This window comes from Phycodurus eques, chromosome 20, assembly GCF_024500275.1.
Source record: "Phycodurus eques isolate BA_2022a chromosome 20, UOR_Pequ_1.1, whole genome shotgun sequence".
Lineage (NCBI taxonomy): Eukaryota > Metazoa > Chordata > Actinopteri > Syngnathiformes > Syngnathidae > Phycodurus > Phycodurus eques.
In genome coordinates this window covers 8,752,205-8,767,594 of record NC_084544.1, presented here as the reverse complement: position 1 = coordinate 8,767,594, position 15,390 = coordinate 8,752,205, and the positions used below count along the sequence as shown (strand labels likewise).

The window sequence follows — 15,390 nt, the reverse complement described above, 5'->3', positions numbered from 1 at the left end:
TCTGTCCATTTTTGAGGAAACCAGTTTATAGAGTGTGATGCTAACGCAGTTGGATGCACTTCATTGTTTCTCATCCTCCTTCAGGCCAAGACGCTCCGTAAGTTGATCCAGCAGACATTCAAGCAGGTTGCCAACTTCAATGATGAGCAGTGCATCCTTAAATTCCTCGAGATACTGGCACCCATCCACCGCTATGACAAGGAGTGCTTCAAATGCGCCCTAGGGGTGAGTAGGACTCGGGTTCCTTGTGTAAGGTTGACCCCTTGTGGTGGGGTTGAGTCTCATGCGTTGCACTGGATATAGGGGTGTTTCAAGAGGTGTTTTTCATATGAATATTTACAGTAATTATGACTTTACTTAAGCATTAACGTTTGTTAGTGATAGACGATGGCATGTTCCTGTTGTTTTAGAGTAAAAACCTGCTATTTGCGAGGGGAAAGGGACTGTGCCCTTCCATGAACAGAGAAAATCCACATGTAATTGAAGGCCACACAAAAGAGAAATTTCCTAAAGGTGGTACAAGTTTACGGCAAAACGATTTTTTTTCTATTAGACAAACTATCGCCTGACCAAATGAAGCTCCTCACCTCACTTCAAGGAGTTCTGCCAGGGAAATATTTTTATATTTGATATGGCTTTAGCCGAAGTACAAAAAGGTACAGAGGAAAGTTTTTCAGCAAACAATGGGAGGATAGGTTCTCAGGAAAAAAAGTAAAAATCCCCAAATAGATGAATTCACAAATTCTGAGCTGCAAGTTGTGGGGGTTCATTGTTTTTTCTCCCCCCCCCCCCCCCCCGCAGTCAAGCTGGGTGATCCAGGTGGAGTTGGCAATAGGGCCTGAGGAAGGTATTAGCTACCTGACGGACAAGGGCTCAGCGGTGAGTAAAATTCTGCATTTTTCCACTTTTTTTTTTTTTTTTTTGTAGGCCGCCATAAAGACTATGTAAACCCTGGACTGGTCGCTGACCAATCACATAGTTTATCAAAATAAGGCAAACAGCCAATAAGACTCAGATTCACACCTATGGGAAATTTAGTCTTCATTTGATCTAATATGCTTATTTGTGGATTGTGGGAGGAAGCTGGAGTATCCAGAGAAAACCCAGCTAGAAATTTGAACCCCGAACTTCAGAACTGTGAGGCGTACTTGTGCTTCCTACTAGTCAGACGTGTTAAGCACTAGTCGACTGTGTTGCCCTTTACAAGATCATCAGGACTTTTACAGGACAGTTTACATGCCATATTTCTGCAATTTGTGCCTGGGTCCGTTTTTACTCAACTCCAATTGGGGGATGAATTTTATGAGATAGAAAAAAAAGGAATTTTTTTTATGAAAAAAGGAAGAAAGAAAGAAGAAATCAATTGAAATTAGAGTTTAAAGCAAAATAATAAAGGACTATTATGGCGAAAAGGACAGCGGAAGACTGGGAGAAAAGTTGCGACGCTCCCTGGAACATAAACATGGGTGGACAGAACATTGTGGAGCGAACATCTGTCACTGTCTCTTAGAACGCCGTCTCCACATAACAGAATCATTTTTAATACTGCGCAGGGAACTCGTTTATAACATGGTAAGTCTCTACACTTGAGGGTTCTTTACGTGCCTTGGTGGGTGCTGCTGTTTTGGTTAGCGTCATAGTTCAGATGGACTCAACAGTCAACTGCAGTTGTGCCAATGAAGCGAGATAATTATGCATATCCAATTTTTATTTGTTCAAGTGGAAGACACGGCCGCAGACTATTTAAGTTGGGACCGCTGTTTGAGGAAATGTGGTATAAGATGTCTCTTTTCCTCCCGACAGCCTACCCATCTGGCTAACTTTACCCAAGTGCAGTCCATCCAGTACTCTGCTGTAGAGGAGAAGGACAGGAAAGGAATGCTGCAAGTCAACGTCGCGGGAGCCGCTGAGGTACACTGGCATGAGCTTGAGTTACCGTCAGCTGTATTCCTACCCCGTGGTTCACAGCTTGTACCTTATTAGTGAATAGCTTTCCACTAATACTCACACTGTGTGAGATTGTTGTATTTTTAGTATCGGATTTATTCATAGACATGTAATAATGTGACATTAGCAGCAGCTTGTGGGTGATGCTGTGCGTCAGTTGCATATTTTAGAAGATAACGACACTTTGTGTGTGTGGTGTGGTGTGTGTGTGTGTGTGTGTGTGTGTGCGTGCGTGCGCGCACACACGCCAGCCTCTCACCGTCACGACAGCCTCCCTGACCATGGCAGAGAATTTGGCCGACCTGATTGACGGCTACTGTCGGCTCATCTCCATGGAAACGCGCTCTTTCATCGTCAGAGTTCAGAAAGGTAGTGTCATGTGTAGTGCTTCTTTATATTCAGTTGCTCAGAATCAGAATTTGGGGTGATATTAGGGTGTGATTTGATCAATGGAAACTATTATATAGACTTGCATAATCTAATGGGATCAATACAAGAGCTGTATAAGTAGATAGCTTGACTTTATAAAGATGATATGCTTAATTTGGATTTATGGATGGATATCTGTCCTAAACCTGAGAGGCATTTATAAAATTGTTGTTATTCATCTGAGAAACACCTGTAGGATTTCCCAAATTAAATACCGTAATACCTTGACCTATGAGTTTAATTTGTTCTGTGCCCAAGCTTGTAACTCAATTTCCTCATATGTCAAATAATTTGTTCCCATTGAAAGTAATAGAAATACCATTAATCTGTTACAATTTTTTTTCATCTTTTACATCCATTCATCCATTTTCTGAGCCGCTTATCCACACAAGGGTCACGGGAGTGCTGGAGCCTATCCCAGCTATCTTGGGGCAGGAGGCGGGGTACACCCTGAACTGGTTGCCAGCCAATCGCATGGCACACATAAACAAACAACCATCCGTACTCACATTCACACCTAGGGGCAATTTAGAGTCTTCAATTCATGCATGTTTTTGGGATGTGGGAGGAAACCGGAGTGCCCGGTGAAAACCCACGCAGGCACGGGGAGAACGGCATTGAACCCCGGTCCTCAGAACTGTGACGCAGACACTCTAACCAGTCGCCCACCGTGCCGCCCGTCTGTTACATGTTTTACTAAATAAAAATAGCTCTGTATTGTAAAATATAAAAACATTGCATCATAAAAGAATATGTAAAGGAATTGTTTTATTAATTAATTCGCTGCCAGCCCTCCCAGTTGGATCTTTGACTTCAAAAGCCGTCAATGTCAGTGAATGCGTTAAGTCTAAACCAAGACGTGTGCGCCCATACACACACACACACACACACACAAGGAGTCGTATTTGTGTACTGACGTGTGCCTTTAGGGGCGTGGCTTAGTGAGTGACGTAAGGAGCTCTGACTCCAGCTCTGGTTAGCCATGTACCCTGTGGTTATTTCAGTGTGTCTGCTCCATGCTCCTTGTGAGTGTTTTCATTTTGTATTTGTTTTTTTTTTTTTGCCTCCTTCAATAAATGGCTAAAAATGAATCTGCTCTCCTTTTTTCACTTGACTTGAGTTGCAGCATATCCGGAGCTCGCTCGTAACTGAAATTTTGGCTCACTACAAAAAGCAAAAAATTGACCAGGCAATTGCTCGTAACTTGAAAAACCCGTAATTTGGGGCACTTGTAAGTCAAGTTACCACTGTACTAAATATTACACAGGTAGAAGTCTACACTACGTGTAGAAAAGTCTTATATATGTAATATTTTTAAAAATATTTTTGTTTTTTTTGTACTGTAGCAAACTCATGTTGTTGTTATGCCTTTGTCCTCTAGAGGGGGAGAGAGCGCTGCCTTCTCTTCCAAAGTAAGTGCCATTCTCTCTAAAATTTGTGTTGAACTACAAAGCTTGCTCCATTAATATCTTGCTAACTCTCGGCTCAGAATTACCGTATATCCTCAAATAGAGGCCCCTTCTCTAATAGTCCACAGTTGTCTCCTCCACTTGAACAAATAAATCCCTCTCCTCAAATCGACACTCTTTTTCTTCTCCAGAAAAATAATGGGTAAATGTAATTACATCAGTTCAAGACACTATTGTTGACACATTGACATTAAAGAGAAATGATTTTTGACAACATTCCCGTATTTTCTAATTTGCGGTCGCTCCACAATATGTTTGTCAATGTTTATGTTCCAGGGAGCAACAGGTCTTGATATTTCCCCACATCCCCCCACAATATTCCTTTTTATTTTATTTAGTCCACTTCCACTTGACATATATAGCCATGTACCGGTAACATTATGTAATATTATTCCATTATAGGGTTTCCCCATCTGCATTTGCGTAAATAAAAGCCGCTGTCCATTACCATAAGGAAATATGGTTGTGTGTTTCTCCATTAGTTGGTGGATACAGGTTTCACTACCTTGTCTTTGTGTTCATTTTCAACTCAGATGTCCCTCTCTTTTTTTTCTGTATACCTTTCTGTCTCGTTCTTGCGCCATGTCTGGTCAAATAAGGAGATAATTTTGGCAGCCAAATAGTTTCCACTTGTGCGAGTCTCCTCCTCTTTTCCTTGGCCTCTCGCTCTTCCCTTCCCTGGGCCACCACAAAAAGGCAGAGATAATTGCTGCGCTTTGAGTTGTGAACGGACACGTGTTTCTATTTGTAGGTTGTCTAATAATGAGAAGAGGTTGGAGGCGGTCAAGAGTGGAGTGAGAACAATCTCCGTCTCAGGTAAGGCACGGAATGCTTCATACACTTTGTCACATGTCCACTAGTGACTGCTCTGCTCTTTCCATTTCCTCCAACATCTGTTTTTTCTCTCACTGTTCCTGTCTTGTCTCCTCCGTCCTGTTTGTTTACCTCCACGTCCGGCCTTTTTCTGCACTCTGTCCGTCTTCCATTCACACCGTCTCACCCACCCCCGCCTCCCGTTCGTCCTCCGATTTGCCGAAGACCTGGTGCCGTCGACTCCTCCCAAGCCAGCCAAGGCACGGCGTTTCCTCCTCCCCTTTGTCTTCTGTTCCGATTCGCCACCCAATGGTATTCCTTATGATGCGAATGCCTAATCAAAGAATGCTAATTTGGAGAATAATTCAACTAACAAAAAGTTAAATAATGTTAAATACTATTTATGGAATTCCTTTGGACCATTTTAATGACAAAAGGACAGCATTTTTGCATTTCCAGGTATTCCGGTTTTCCCAAAACATGCTTGTCAGGTTGACTGAAGACTAAATTATCCATTGGTGTGAGTGTGAGTGTGAATGGTTGTCTGTCTATATGTGCCCTGCAATAGACTGGCAACCAGTCCAGGCTGTACCCTAGCTCTTGCCCAAAGGTCAGCTGGGATTCTGATGCTTTTGTCATATTTTATAAATATTGAAGCTTTGCTTCAATAACAGTATATTAATACTTATAAGTGGAGCACAGCAGCACAGTGAAATGATGAGTTCAGCACATGCCTTGACTCTGAGATCACAGTTAGTTTGCTGAGTTCCAAATCCAATATTTTATCTGTGTTAAACCAGTCGATTTAAAGTGACAGAGCTGAATTCGTGGCCAGGAAAGAAGACTTGCGATTATTATCCGCCGAGGCGACAGCCGCAGCTCAGCGTAGTGAGCCATCAATCTGGACGGCACCCGGAATGCGACAGACATTTTCCCAACGTTCCCAGCTGGCGGCTTCCAATTTGACATACAGGCATAGCGCATATTTACGTTTGGGAATTCTGCATTGAGCTAAAGTCATTAGCAGTCACGGTGGAGGAAGAAAAAAAGGAAAGCCTGTTAAAGGTATGTCAAGCCTGTACTGATGTAGAAAATAAAGCCTACTAAATGATTTGTTTAGGGAGGAGAAATAATGATCAGAAGTATTGGGACACCTCATAGTGAAAATGGTGTGCATTTGCCTCCCGTTTGCAGCTTTAACAGCTTCCACTCATCTGTTCTACAGGATTTTGTAGCTTGTCTGTGTGATTTTGGAGGGATGTAACTGTCTGCTCTCTGTTTAAAGTACACCACTGGAATTTCGGCATTCACATTGGCCATTCACACAAATATTTACAAGTGGCCGCAGACTGCATAGTGTGCAAACCGCAGTGGTGTCTCCCTACCACTGTCTTGCATGCTGTCGCTTTCTTAACGCATTTATCGGAGCTTTAACTAACTGCTTACGTGTTTGGCTTTGCAGGTTGTCCGGCAGCCATTTTGTTACACGACTAACCTCTGCTTTCTTTATGCCTCTCCCTTCCTTTCCTCCTCCTCCTCTGCTCTTGCATGCTCTCCTGGACCCTGCAGAAGATCTTAGCGGGGATGGTAAAGTGATCAATCTCTCTGTTGTTTCTAGTTTCATGTCGCCCGTCGCACCCTTCTGTTAAAGTGTGCTGTAGGCGCGGGCCCATGTTTACCCATGTGTTCCTCCTCCTTTTCGCAATAGCACTATGTATGTAGAATAACTGAAGCTACAATGTCCTCATTTTTTAACAATTTGGGATCATTTTCAATTCAATTACACGCTTTGCTACTCAAACCAAGAGTGACACACCACTAGAGCAACTAGGGGACATTTCTCTTGAAAATAATTCTCCAAATGCTTCCCTCTCTACACACACACATGCAGACACACACGCAGACACACACACACGCACATGTGGACTGACATATATTCTTGCACAAAGTCATGCAGAGGAAGAGGTTTGCTGGTTTCAAGCGATGCATTCCAGGCTATAACAGGCAAACACACACACACACTAAAGGGAGACTGGAATTTCAAAAACTGAGGGTTGTTTTGTTTTTCCGCAGCTGGAATGTTTCTTTATTATTAGATAAACCGCAACTAATGTAAACCAGCCAATGATGAAATGTGAGTGATGCAGCTTTTCCCCCTTCTCTTCTTAAAACTTATCTCATATTGTATTTTCCAAACACAGTGGAACCTCCAAAGTCGAACCTTCAAAAGTTGTACAATTACAAAATACACCAAGAATGAAGAATTACGGCACACTTTACATGTCCTGTTTTTTGTCCTGCTGGAATTAGCCTGTTTTGAGGGGGATGTTCTGTCTCACGCAACCAAGCGACTATTCACCCAACCCATATACTGCTGGGCCAATGGTGAGGATGGATTTTGTAAACATGTACAAACTGCAAAGTGCACACAAGACACCACAAAGTTTGAAATATATTAAGACATTTTAAATTGTTTATATTAAACAGTAAATATACCACAAACTGGGATCCCAAAACACTTTAATATCCATCCATCCATCCATCCATCCATTTTCTTCCGCTTATCCGAGGTCGGTCGCTGGGGCAGTAGCTTTAGCAGGGAAGCCCAGACTTCCCTCTCCACAGCCACTTCTTCCAGCTCTTCCCAGGGGATCCCGAGGGGTTCCCAGGCAAACCGAGAGACGTCGTCTCTCCAGCGTCCCCGGGGGCGTCCCCGGGGTCTCCTCCCGGTGCGACGTGCCCGGAACACCTCACCAGGGAGGCGTCCGGGAGGCATCCTAAACAGATGCCCGAGCCACCTCATCTGGTGAGAAGCTCCTCTCAATGCGGAGGAGCAGCGGCTCTAGTCTGAGATCCTCACGGATGACCGAGCTTCTCACCCTATCTCTAAGGGAGAGCCCGGACACCCTGCAGATGAAACTAATTTATTTCATATCCTTTTAAATTCATCTTACAACATTAACCTTAAAAATAAATGCCTTACAGCTCCTCACCAACACAATCTTAAACAGTCGAGATGAATCACTCCAACATACTTCCTTGACACCAATTACGACTTTTCTATGAGTCAAGGCTTTGGCGTCATCTTGTGGATTTTAGGGCATTACAGAAATAGCACAAAATTACACCCACAAGCCGCAAATAGCTGAATTTTTCAATGAATAGCTGACGATCGGTTTCATATTAAAAAAAATGCAAATAGATCAATTTGTAAATAGCGTACCGCAAATAGGCAGGGACTCGCTGAATGTCCCCTTTAATCTCGCACATCCCTGAATGTCACAAACCACAATTTGGGATCCTTGACTTAAAATGGCCCCTGTTAAAGTTTTAATATGGTGATAGATAGTTTCAACCTGGAATAAATTAATTTCTATTCCTATGGGAAAAATACTTTTAAAATGAAAATCTCTTGGAAGTCAAGCCTGGGTGGTTTAATGGCTCCCATTGTTTAAATTGAGCCTGTTTTTTTTTTTTTTTTTTTTGTAATTAGCCTCTAAATGACCCGCTATTGCAAACCCAGCGCGTTCCTGCTAAGATTTCTCAAGTTAATCATGAATTTAAGAAACTGATTTCCAGTGTTCCCAAAGAGAGTCCAATAAATCGGCTGCAAAGCTAGCACGGACAGCAGATGTTCGACTCGTGTTGCAAGCAGCTGAGTCTGCAGCCTGATTTTATTTTAAACACCAACCATCTGGTTAGGATGGATTCTGTCCATCCTTCCCTCCTTTCCCCCCCCTCCTCCTCCTCTCCCGCCTCCTCTTGCTGCATCTCTCGCTCTGCTTTTGATTCTTTCAAACATCTCTTTCAGATCTCTTCTTCTTTTATTTGTGTTTATCTCCTCTTGAACTCTTCCTGGCCTCCTTTCCTAATTTCTCCGCCGCCATCGCACCGCAACGCCAGCTGCTGTCAAACAGCTCAGCTGACACACGAGCCAAGTGTGTGTGTGTGTGTGTGTGTGTGTGTGTGTGTGTGTTTGTAAGAGAGAAAGAAAGCAAGCATAGCTGCATGGGTGTCGCTTTGGGTAGAAGTTATCAAAACCTTGAGACTTTTTACAGTAAGCTGCTGCACTTCCTCAATAGCAATGCCTTTTTTTACTTTTTATTTTTTTTACTTTTGTTGTTACTCATGGTGTTTCATCTTCGTTACAGAGACCGATGACTATGCTGAGATAGTTGACGAAGAGGACACGTACACTATGCCCTCCAGTAAGTGCATGATTACCGTTGGTTTTCTTCTCTTTGTACTAATGTAAGCCTAAAAAACACAAAGGGGAGAGTGACGTGTTTAGTTTCTCCTTCTCCCTCCTTCTTCTTCCTCTTTTACAGCAAACCTAAATCTGACATTTTCTTTGTATGCATGTGCGTACGCAACATGACAGCCCCGCCAAGTACGCTGACTTGACTGTGAATCGTCTGGATGCGTGTTTTCCAAGCTGTCTTGCAGCTTTCCTGCTTTTCACATCCCTGTCTTCCTCTTTTTTGTTCTTCCCCCACCCACCCATCGCCAATGCAGTGACCTGTGGAATAGTGGAAGGTAAAACAAAAACAACCTAAAACCTTTACCTCTCATTCTGTCCAACTTCCAATTGCCTTTTTGTGGATTTTTCTTTGCCACAAATCCTTTCCCTTATTAGTATTTTGCGGATGGATGAGCATTTGATTAAATTCCGTTGATTGACAATTAATTAGTCATCAATCTATAAATGTTATTTTAAATATTTTTAAGAAGTTGGATGTTCTGACCTTGTTGATGGCAGCCAAGTAGTGCACTCTACTGTATTTTGCCTTCGTTGCTTCAAGACATTATTAATCAACAATTGATTCTACATGATCGACCAAATTCGATTAATATCTAATAACTAATAATAATTTATAGATTATTACGCTAGTCCCTATTTTAGTTTAGGATTTTAGTATTAGTATTTTTTTCAGGCAAAGAAAGATTCAAAGGTAGCTTATTGTATTATTTTTGTTCCCCAACTGATGCTGTTGTTGTGGGTTCTCTTCTGTTTGACACTTTCAATTACATTTGAATTGCATGGACAGATTAATTTAAAGGGATTTATTTTAATACATTTAAACTTAATTGCATTTAATTTCATTTCATTTTATTACATCCATTTATGTTGTCTTGTACAATTACATTTTATTTTCCATTTTTTGGTACTTTGTCAAATGCACAGCCGAATGTTTTTTTGTATGTTTGTCTAGCTTGTTGCAAAAAAAGCTTGTAAAATGAAATTTAAAAAACAAGTAACATGCTCCGTTTGTCGTCATTACTTCATTTTAAAATTTTTAGCGCGGGACTATGAAATCCAGAGGGACAGGATTGAGCTTGGTCGCTGCATAGGAGAGGGCCAATTTGGAGATGTGCACCAAGGAGTCTACAACATCCCGGTATGTCTATAGAATGAGTGATGTAGGAGGATGTGATAAACGCGATTCAATATAAAGATGTTATTCTACAGGACAAGCCAGCGTTGGCCGTCGCCATTAAGACGTGCAAGAACTGCACTTCGGACAGCGTCAGGGAAAAGTTCCTGCAAGAAGCATGTAAGGCAGCGGCGATGCTAGCAGACCTAATTCAGTCACGCTCATTGCGTTAAATGTGTTAAATGTGCTCCTGCAGTGACTATGCGGCAGTTTGACCACCCTCACATTGTCAAGCTGATTGGTGTGATCACGGAGAACCCTGTGTGGATAATCATGGAGCTGTGCACGCTGGGAGAGGTCCGTCCACATTTACCATATCTATATGCTTGAATGCATACTGAATCTTGCTTTCTCCCTGTGTACAGCTGCGTTCTTTCCTCCAGGTGAGGAAGTACAGCCTGGACTTGGCCACGCTAATCCTGTTCGCCTACCAGCTCAGCACTGCGCTGGCGTATCTGGAGAGCAAACGTTTTGTGCACAGGTAAACAAGCCAGTCCCACTAATTTCTCAATCTACTACTGTCTTGACATGCAACGTTTGGAGGTTATTGACACTGTGCTAGTTTGCGCAGTGGAGTAAGGATACGTCATCATGCAGCCGTCCTTGCTGTTTTTCATTTGATTGTTTTATATGGACTAGAAGTGTTTTTCATACTAATATTTACTTGAATTATGATTTCACAAATGTATTCCGTCGCTTGATAGGGACTGCCATGAATAGCAAAGCAAAGCACTACTTTTGTCTAAATGAAGCTCCTCTACTCACTTCATCATAGTTCATTGGCTGCAAGATGCCGGTAAAGCACTGCTTTTGTTTAAATGAAGCTCCGCAACTCACTTCAACATAGTTCCTTGGCACCAAGATGCATACATTGCAATATACCATTAACAAATGTACAAATGAAGTACAAATACAAACTTAAGAACAAAATAAAGAAAATAAAAATAACATACCTAAAGGCCTGGTAGATGCTGCCACCAATCCCAGCCACTGGTTTTGTTATGTGATGTGTAAATAGAAATTTAAGAGTCTGCTTCATCATTGCCTCTTTTTAGGGACATAGCGGCGCGTAATGTGTTGGTGTCCTCGATCGACTGTGTGATGCTGGGAGACTTTGGCCTCTCCCGCTACATGGAGGACAGCTCCTACTACAAAGGTGACGATGGCACACCTCCTCATATTGAATACAGTGAAACCTCCAAAATCAAACCATTTTTGGGGAGGTAAATATGAGATTTATGGAATGGATTAGACTGGTCAACTTTTGAGATACTGTGTTTAACTCCATGAGTTGGGCAGCTTGGTGGTTTCATGGTTATCATGTCTGGCACACATTTTAGAGGTTCTGTGTTCCATTGGTGTGAATGTGAGTGTGTGATAATATCATCTGTATTATGTTAGATATTAAACAGGATAATTGGCAGTACGGTAGACTAATGGTTAGCACATTTGCCTCACACTTCTGAAGTTCGGAGGTTTGGTCCCACATTTCAAAAACATATGTTTGGTTACCGCTGTGATTTGAAAATGAGTGTGAATGGTGGGCTGTCTATTCATGCCCTGTGATTGACTGGTGACCTGTCTAGGTCACTTAATTTGTGCAAAGTCAGCTGGAGTAGGCTCCAGCGCACCCCACCCCCATGAGTACTAACCATAAAATATGGCTGGCTACTTTATTTGGACTTGACTGCCACCTACTGGAGGCACATGTTCTCAAGCGTCTATCTTCCCTTGTCTCAGCCTCTAAAGGCAAACTTCCTATCAAGTGGATGGCTCCTGAGTCGATCAACTTCAGAAGATTCACCTCTGCTAGTGATGTCTGGATGTTTGGTGAGTCCCCCTACTTTTGCCTTATATGGTGTCGCATCATCGTGGCAGTGTGCGTTCACTGATTGTTTTTTTTTTTTGTCCCCTCTGCAGGTGTCTGCATGTGGGAGATCCTGATGTACGGCATCAAGCCTTTCCAAGGGGTGAAGAACAATGACGTGATCGGCCGCATTGAGAATGGCGAGCGGTTAGCCATGCCGCCGCAGTGCCCGCCCACCCTTTACAGCCTCATGACCAAGTGCTGGTCGTACGACCCCAGCAAGCGGCCACGGTTCACCGAACTCAAAACGCAACTCAGGTAATCAAGATTACAGTACTTAACAGTGAACCCCCATTTATCACGCTATTGACAGGCTAACTAGTTCTACAGTGAAGACGCACAACTCTACATTTGGACTTGCCTGTATACTGCAAAAACCCATTTAAAAAAATGATCTCTAAAATCTGCAGGGACGTGAACAATTATCCGCGATATAGAGTTATAGATCCAGTGAACCCCACTGTACCTATTTATTCTTAATTCATCAACTTTTGGGATTTCTATATTAGCACCATACTGGAGGAGGAGAAGCTTCAGCAAGAGGAGAGACTGAGGATGGAGATGAGAAGACAGGTCACGGTGTCCTGGGACTCAGGAGGTTCTGATGAGGCGCCGCCCAAAGTGAGGATCATTAACAAATTATTAATTAACTTCATTGAGTTGTCTTTATTCCGGAACTCAACAAAATGTGTTTTTTAATTTGTGTTTGCAGCCAAGTCGACCGGGTTACCCGAGCCCTCGCTCAAGTGAGGGCTACTTCTCCAGTCCACAACACAATCACTATCAGGTACTACACACACACACACACACACACACACACACACACGCACACACGCACACACACACACACACGTCTTTACTGAAGTACCTCAAATACATTTTCATATGCATTTTTAACATCATAAGATACCCATCCCAATTTATCACTGCACTCTTGCATATAATCACATGTCCACTAATATGAATAATTTATTATACTCAAAGAGAGTCACATATTATCATAATAACACTGTATTCCCATTTCGCCACCATATACCAGTTTATAAAAATATGCTGCTCAACAGCCTCTAACTTACGTTTCACTGATAAACATTAACATTAAAGACCTATTGTGTTTATTATAGAGGATGCCTTTATTTGTACGATTTCAGTTTTCTTCACTTTTTCCCTTATTTGTAGTTTCACCCCCATTATATTACACTGAAATATTGTGTTAGATATTGTGTAGATGAATGGGCAGAAAATGGTTACCACTTCTGCCTCATAGTTCCGAGTTCTGGGTTCAAATACTATGAGACTTTACCAATTACATCATAAAAACTATTTATACCAGTGGGTCAGAATGAGACACCCCTCTACTGAACGGCATGGTGGGCACCGTGGTATACTGTAACAAGGCTTTTTTCCTGAGGGTGGAAAAATATGAATGCTCTATTTTAGTATAAGATATATTTTTTTATACATACCACAGTGATTAATTGAGGCACAAAGTCTGAGGGGAGGCCACTTTTTGAGGAAGTTCAGTCTATATAGCAACTCACCGAGATGCAGAACCTGCTTTGTCAAAGGGGAAAAACTAGAAGTAGAAAAAGATACAATTAAAAACAGTCACGGTTGTCCGATTAGTTTATTTCTGAAGGCTCTCGAGAGTGATACCTTCAGCCAAATCTGAAAAGTTAGAATCAGCATGACCTCTGAGTGCACTGCAATATTGTCAGGCGTGACTGAAGTGAACTACCTCTTACATGTAATCCAAGCAGACAGCAGGTATTTCCTCTTGTGCTGAGATGCACTCAAACACTCTTCTACCCTTATAAGGAGCAGGACATTTTAACACATCTGCAGTATATATCTTGCTATTGTCAGTATCCGTTCTGAAAAAATGTTATTTCAGCTTTGACTTATGTTATTATTATTATTACGTCTGTATCGCTCTCTCTTTTGTGTCCACCTCCAGCCGACGGCGCACGGCGGCGTAGGAGGCGGCTTCTCCACGACTGATTCCTGGAACCAGCACAGGCCGGAACACACAGCGCTGTGGAACCCCAACATGGAGGTGCAGTAAGCCACCGCGAATTACCGGGGATAGGCACTGAGCCCTGCTGCGTATAGCAAAAGAACAGCGAATAATTGATGCCCACCACTCCACATAATGTTTATAATTGCCTATATTCATTGTTTAAACTATATCCATAACACAAACTATGATCCCATAACACTTCAATATAATTGAAAAACCATCTTACAAAGTTTATCTTACAGATAAATAAACTTAATTTACAGATTATTTCATTGGGGGGGGGGGGGGGGGTAAAAAATCACCAGAAGTGAGCATGTATGCACGTGGCGAAGACTCTCCTTTACCTCCACTAACAACCATATAACAACAAACATATTTCCTTGACATCAATTACAACTTTTCTATTAGGCAGGGCTTTGGCGCCATCTTGTGGCATCTTACAGCATTATCGAAAAACACAAAAACTGCAACTCTGGGAGTATTTCAGTGAATAGCTGAGGATAGTTTCCACAGGGACAAAAATAACCCTGAATAGGTGAATTTGTGTCAAACTGAAGTTAAAACAAAATGAAAAGGACTCTTAAGGAGGAACTCGTAAGTCACGTAGCTCCCTGGAACATAAACAAGGATACACAACATTATGGACCGGCACGACAACACAAGCACATTAAAGATGCTGTCTCAACATGAGGTCAAATCACACTGAATATCATGCAGGAAATTAGGCATACACTTTTTAATTCCGTTTATTAAATATGAACGTGGAGGAAGGAAGGGTGAAAGGGTGATATTAAAGGAAAGAAAGGAAGAAGGAGTGATGAAAGGGAAGGATGACAATTGAAATGTATGAAGGAAGGATACAGTAGATGGTTGAAGGAATGGAGAGAGGAAGGTAGGGAGGAAGGATGGCAGGTAAGAATGGAGAATTGTTAGAAGGTGGGAAGGATGTATGAAAGGAAGGAAAGCTGGAAGGAAGGGAGGAATTGGGCTCCCTCCCACCTTTAGAGTCTCCACCAGGTCAACGCACACAAACCCACACTCGAAATATAATTTTAAACCCTTGATTAAAAACTCTAACCCTGGCTTGAAACCATGATTTGAAACCCTAACTACAAACACTTACCAAATCTAGAAACCCTATTTTGAAACCTTATTTTGAATTTATTAAATAAAACTTTAATGAATGTAATTGGGGGAAAATAATTTGATGTCATAAAATTAAAACAATTGAGCACGTTAATTTGATAAAGTGGATACCCTGTATAATGAAATAAAAAGAAAAAAACAAACAGGGACAGAAGAAGTTTTATCTTTTTTGTATACATTTGAAAAAAAATATCTGTTTGTATCTGTAAATGTCTGTTTGACCCACAAAATAACAGCAGAGCTACGTGTGATGATGTAGCTGGC

The 15,390-nt window shown here is 41.9% G+C and overlaps 1 protein-coding gene across 13 annotated transcripts in view; it reads left to right on the top strand.

Moving 5' to 3' along the window:
* Positions 1–15,390, top strand: part of ptk2aa (protein tyrosine kinase 2aa) — a 44,452-nt gene that overhangs the window by 25,546 nt on the left and 3,516 nt on the right. For 3 of the 13 annotated variants that reach the window (XM_061665376.1, XM_061665374.1, XM_061665375.1), the window contains 21 exons: positions 85–225; positions 802–879; positions 1,804–1,911; positions 2,199–2,316; positions 3,758–3,788; positions 4,597–4,661; positions 4,884–4,970; positions 6,228–6,245; positions 8,810–8,866; positions 8,987–9,019; positions 9,174–9,194; positions 9,960–10,057; positions 10,129–10,213; positions 10,290–10,390; positions 10,459–10,574; positions 11,149–11,249; positions 11,834–11,923; positions 12,014–12,218; positions 12,470–12,581; positions 12,673–12,747; positions 13,918–14,016. In XM_061665376.1, the coding sequence (XP_061521360.1) occupies positions 85–225; positions 802–879; positions 1,804–1,911; positions 2,199–2,316; positions 3,758–3,788; positions 4,597–4,661; positions 4,884–4,970; positions 6,228–6,245; positions 8,810–8,866; positions 8,987–9,019; positions 9,174–9,194; positions 9,960–10,057; positions 10,129–10,213; positions 10,290–10,390; positions 10,459–10,574; positions 11,149–11,249; positions 11,834–11,923; positions 12,014–12,218; positions 12,470–12,581; positions 12,673–12,747; positions 13,918–14,016 (1,839 nt within the window). Of the gene's footprint in view, positions 1–84; positions 226–801; positions 880–1,803; positions 1,912–2,198; positions 2,317–3,757; positions 3,789–4,596; positions 4,662–4,691; positions 4,971–6,227; positions 6,246–8,152; positions 8,716–8,809; positions 8,867–8,986; positions 9,020–9,173; positions 9,195–9,959; positions 10,058–10,128; positions 10,214–10,289; positions 10,391–10,458; positions 10,575–11,148; positions 11,250–11,833; positions 11,924–12,013; positions 12,219–12,469; positions 12,582–12,672; positions 12,748–13,917; positions 14,017–15,390 lie in introns of those variants that run through there. The other 10 variants (XM_061665379.1, XM_061665377.1, XM_061665380.1 and 7 more) reach the window with 10 other exon arrangements.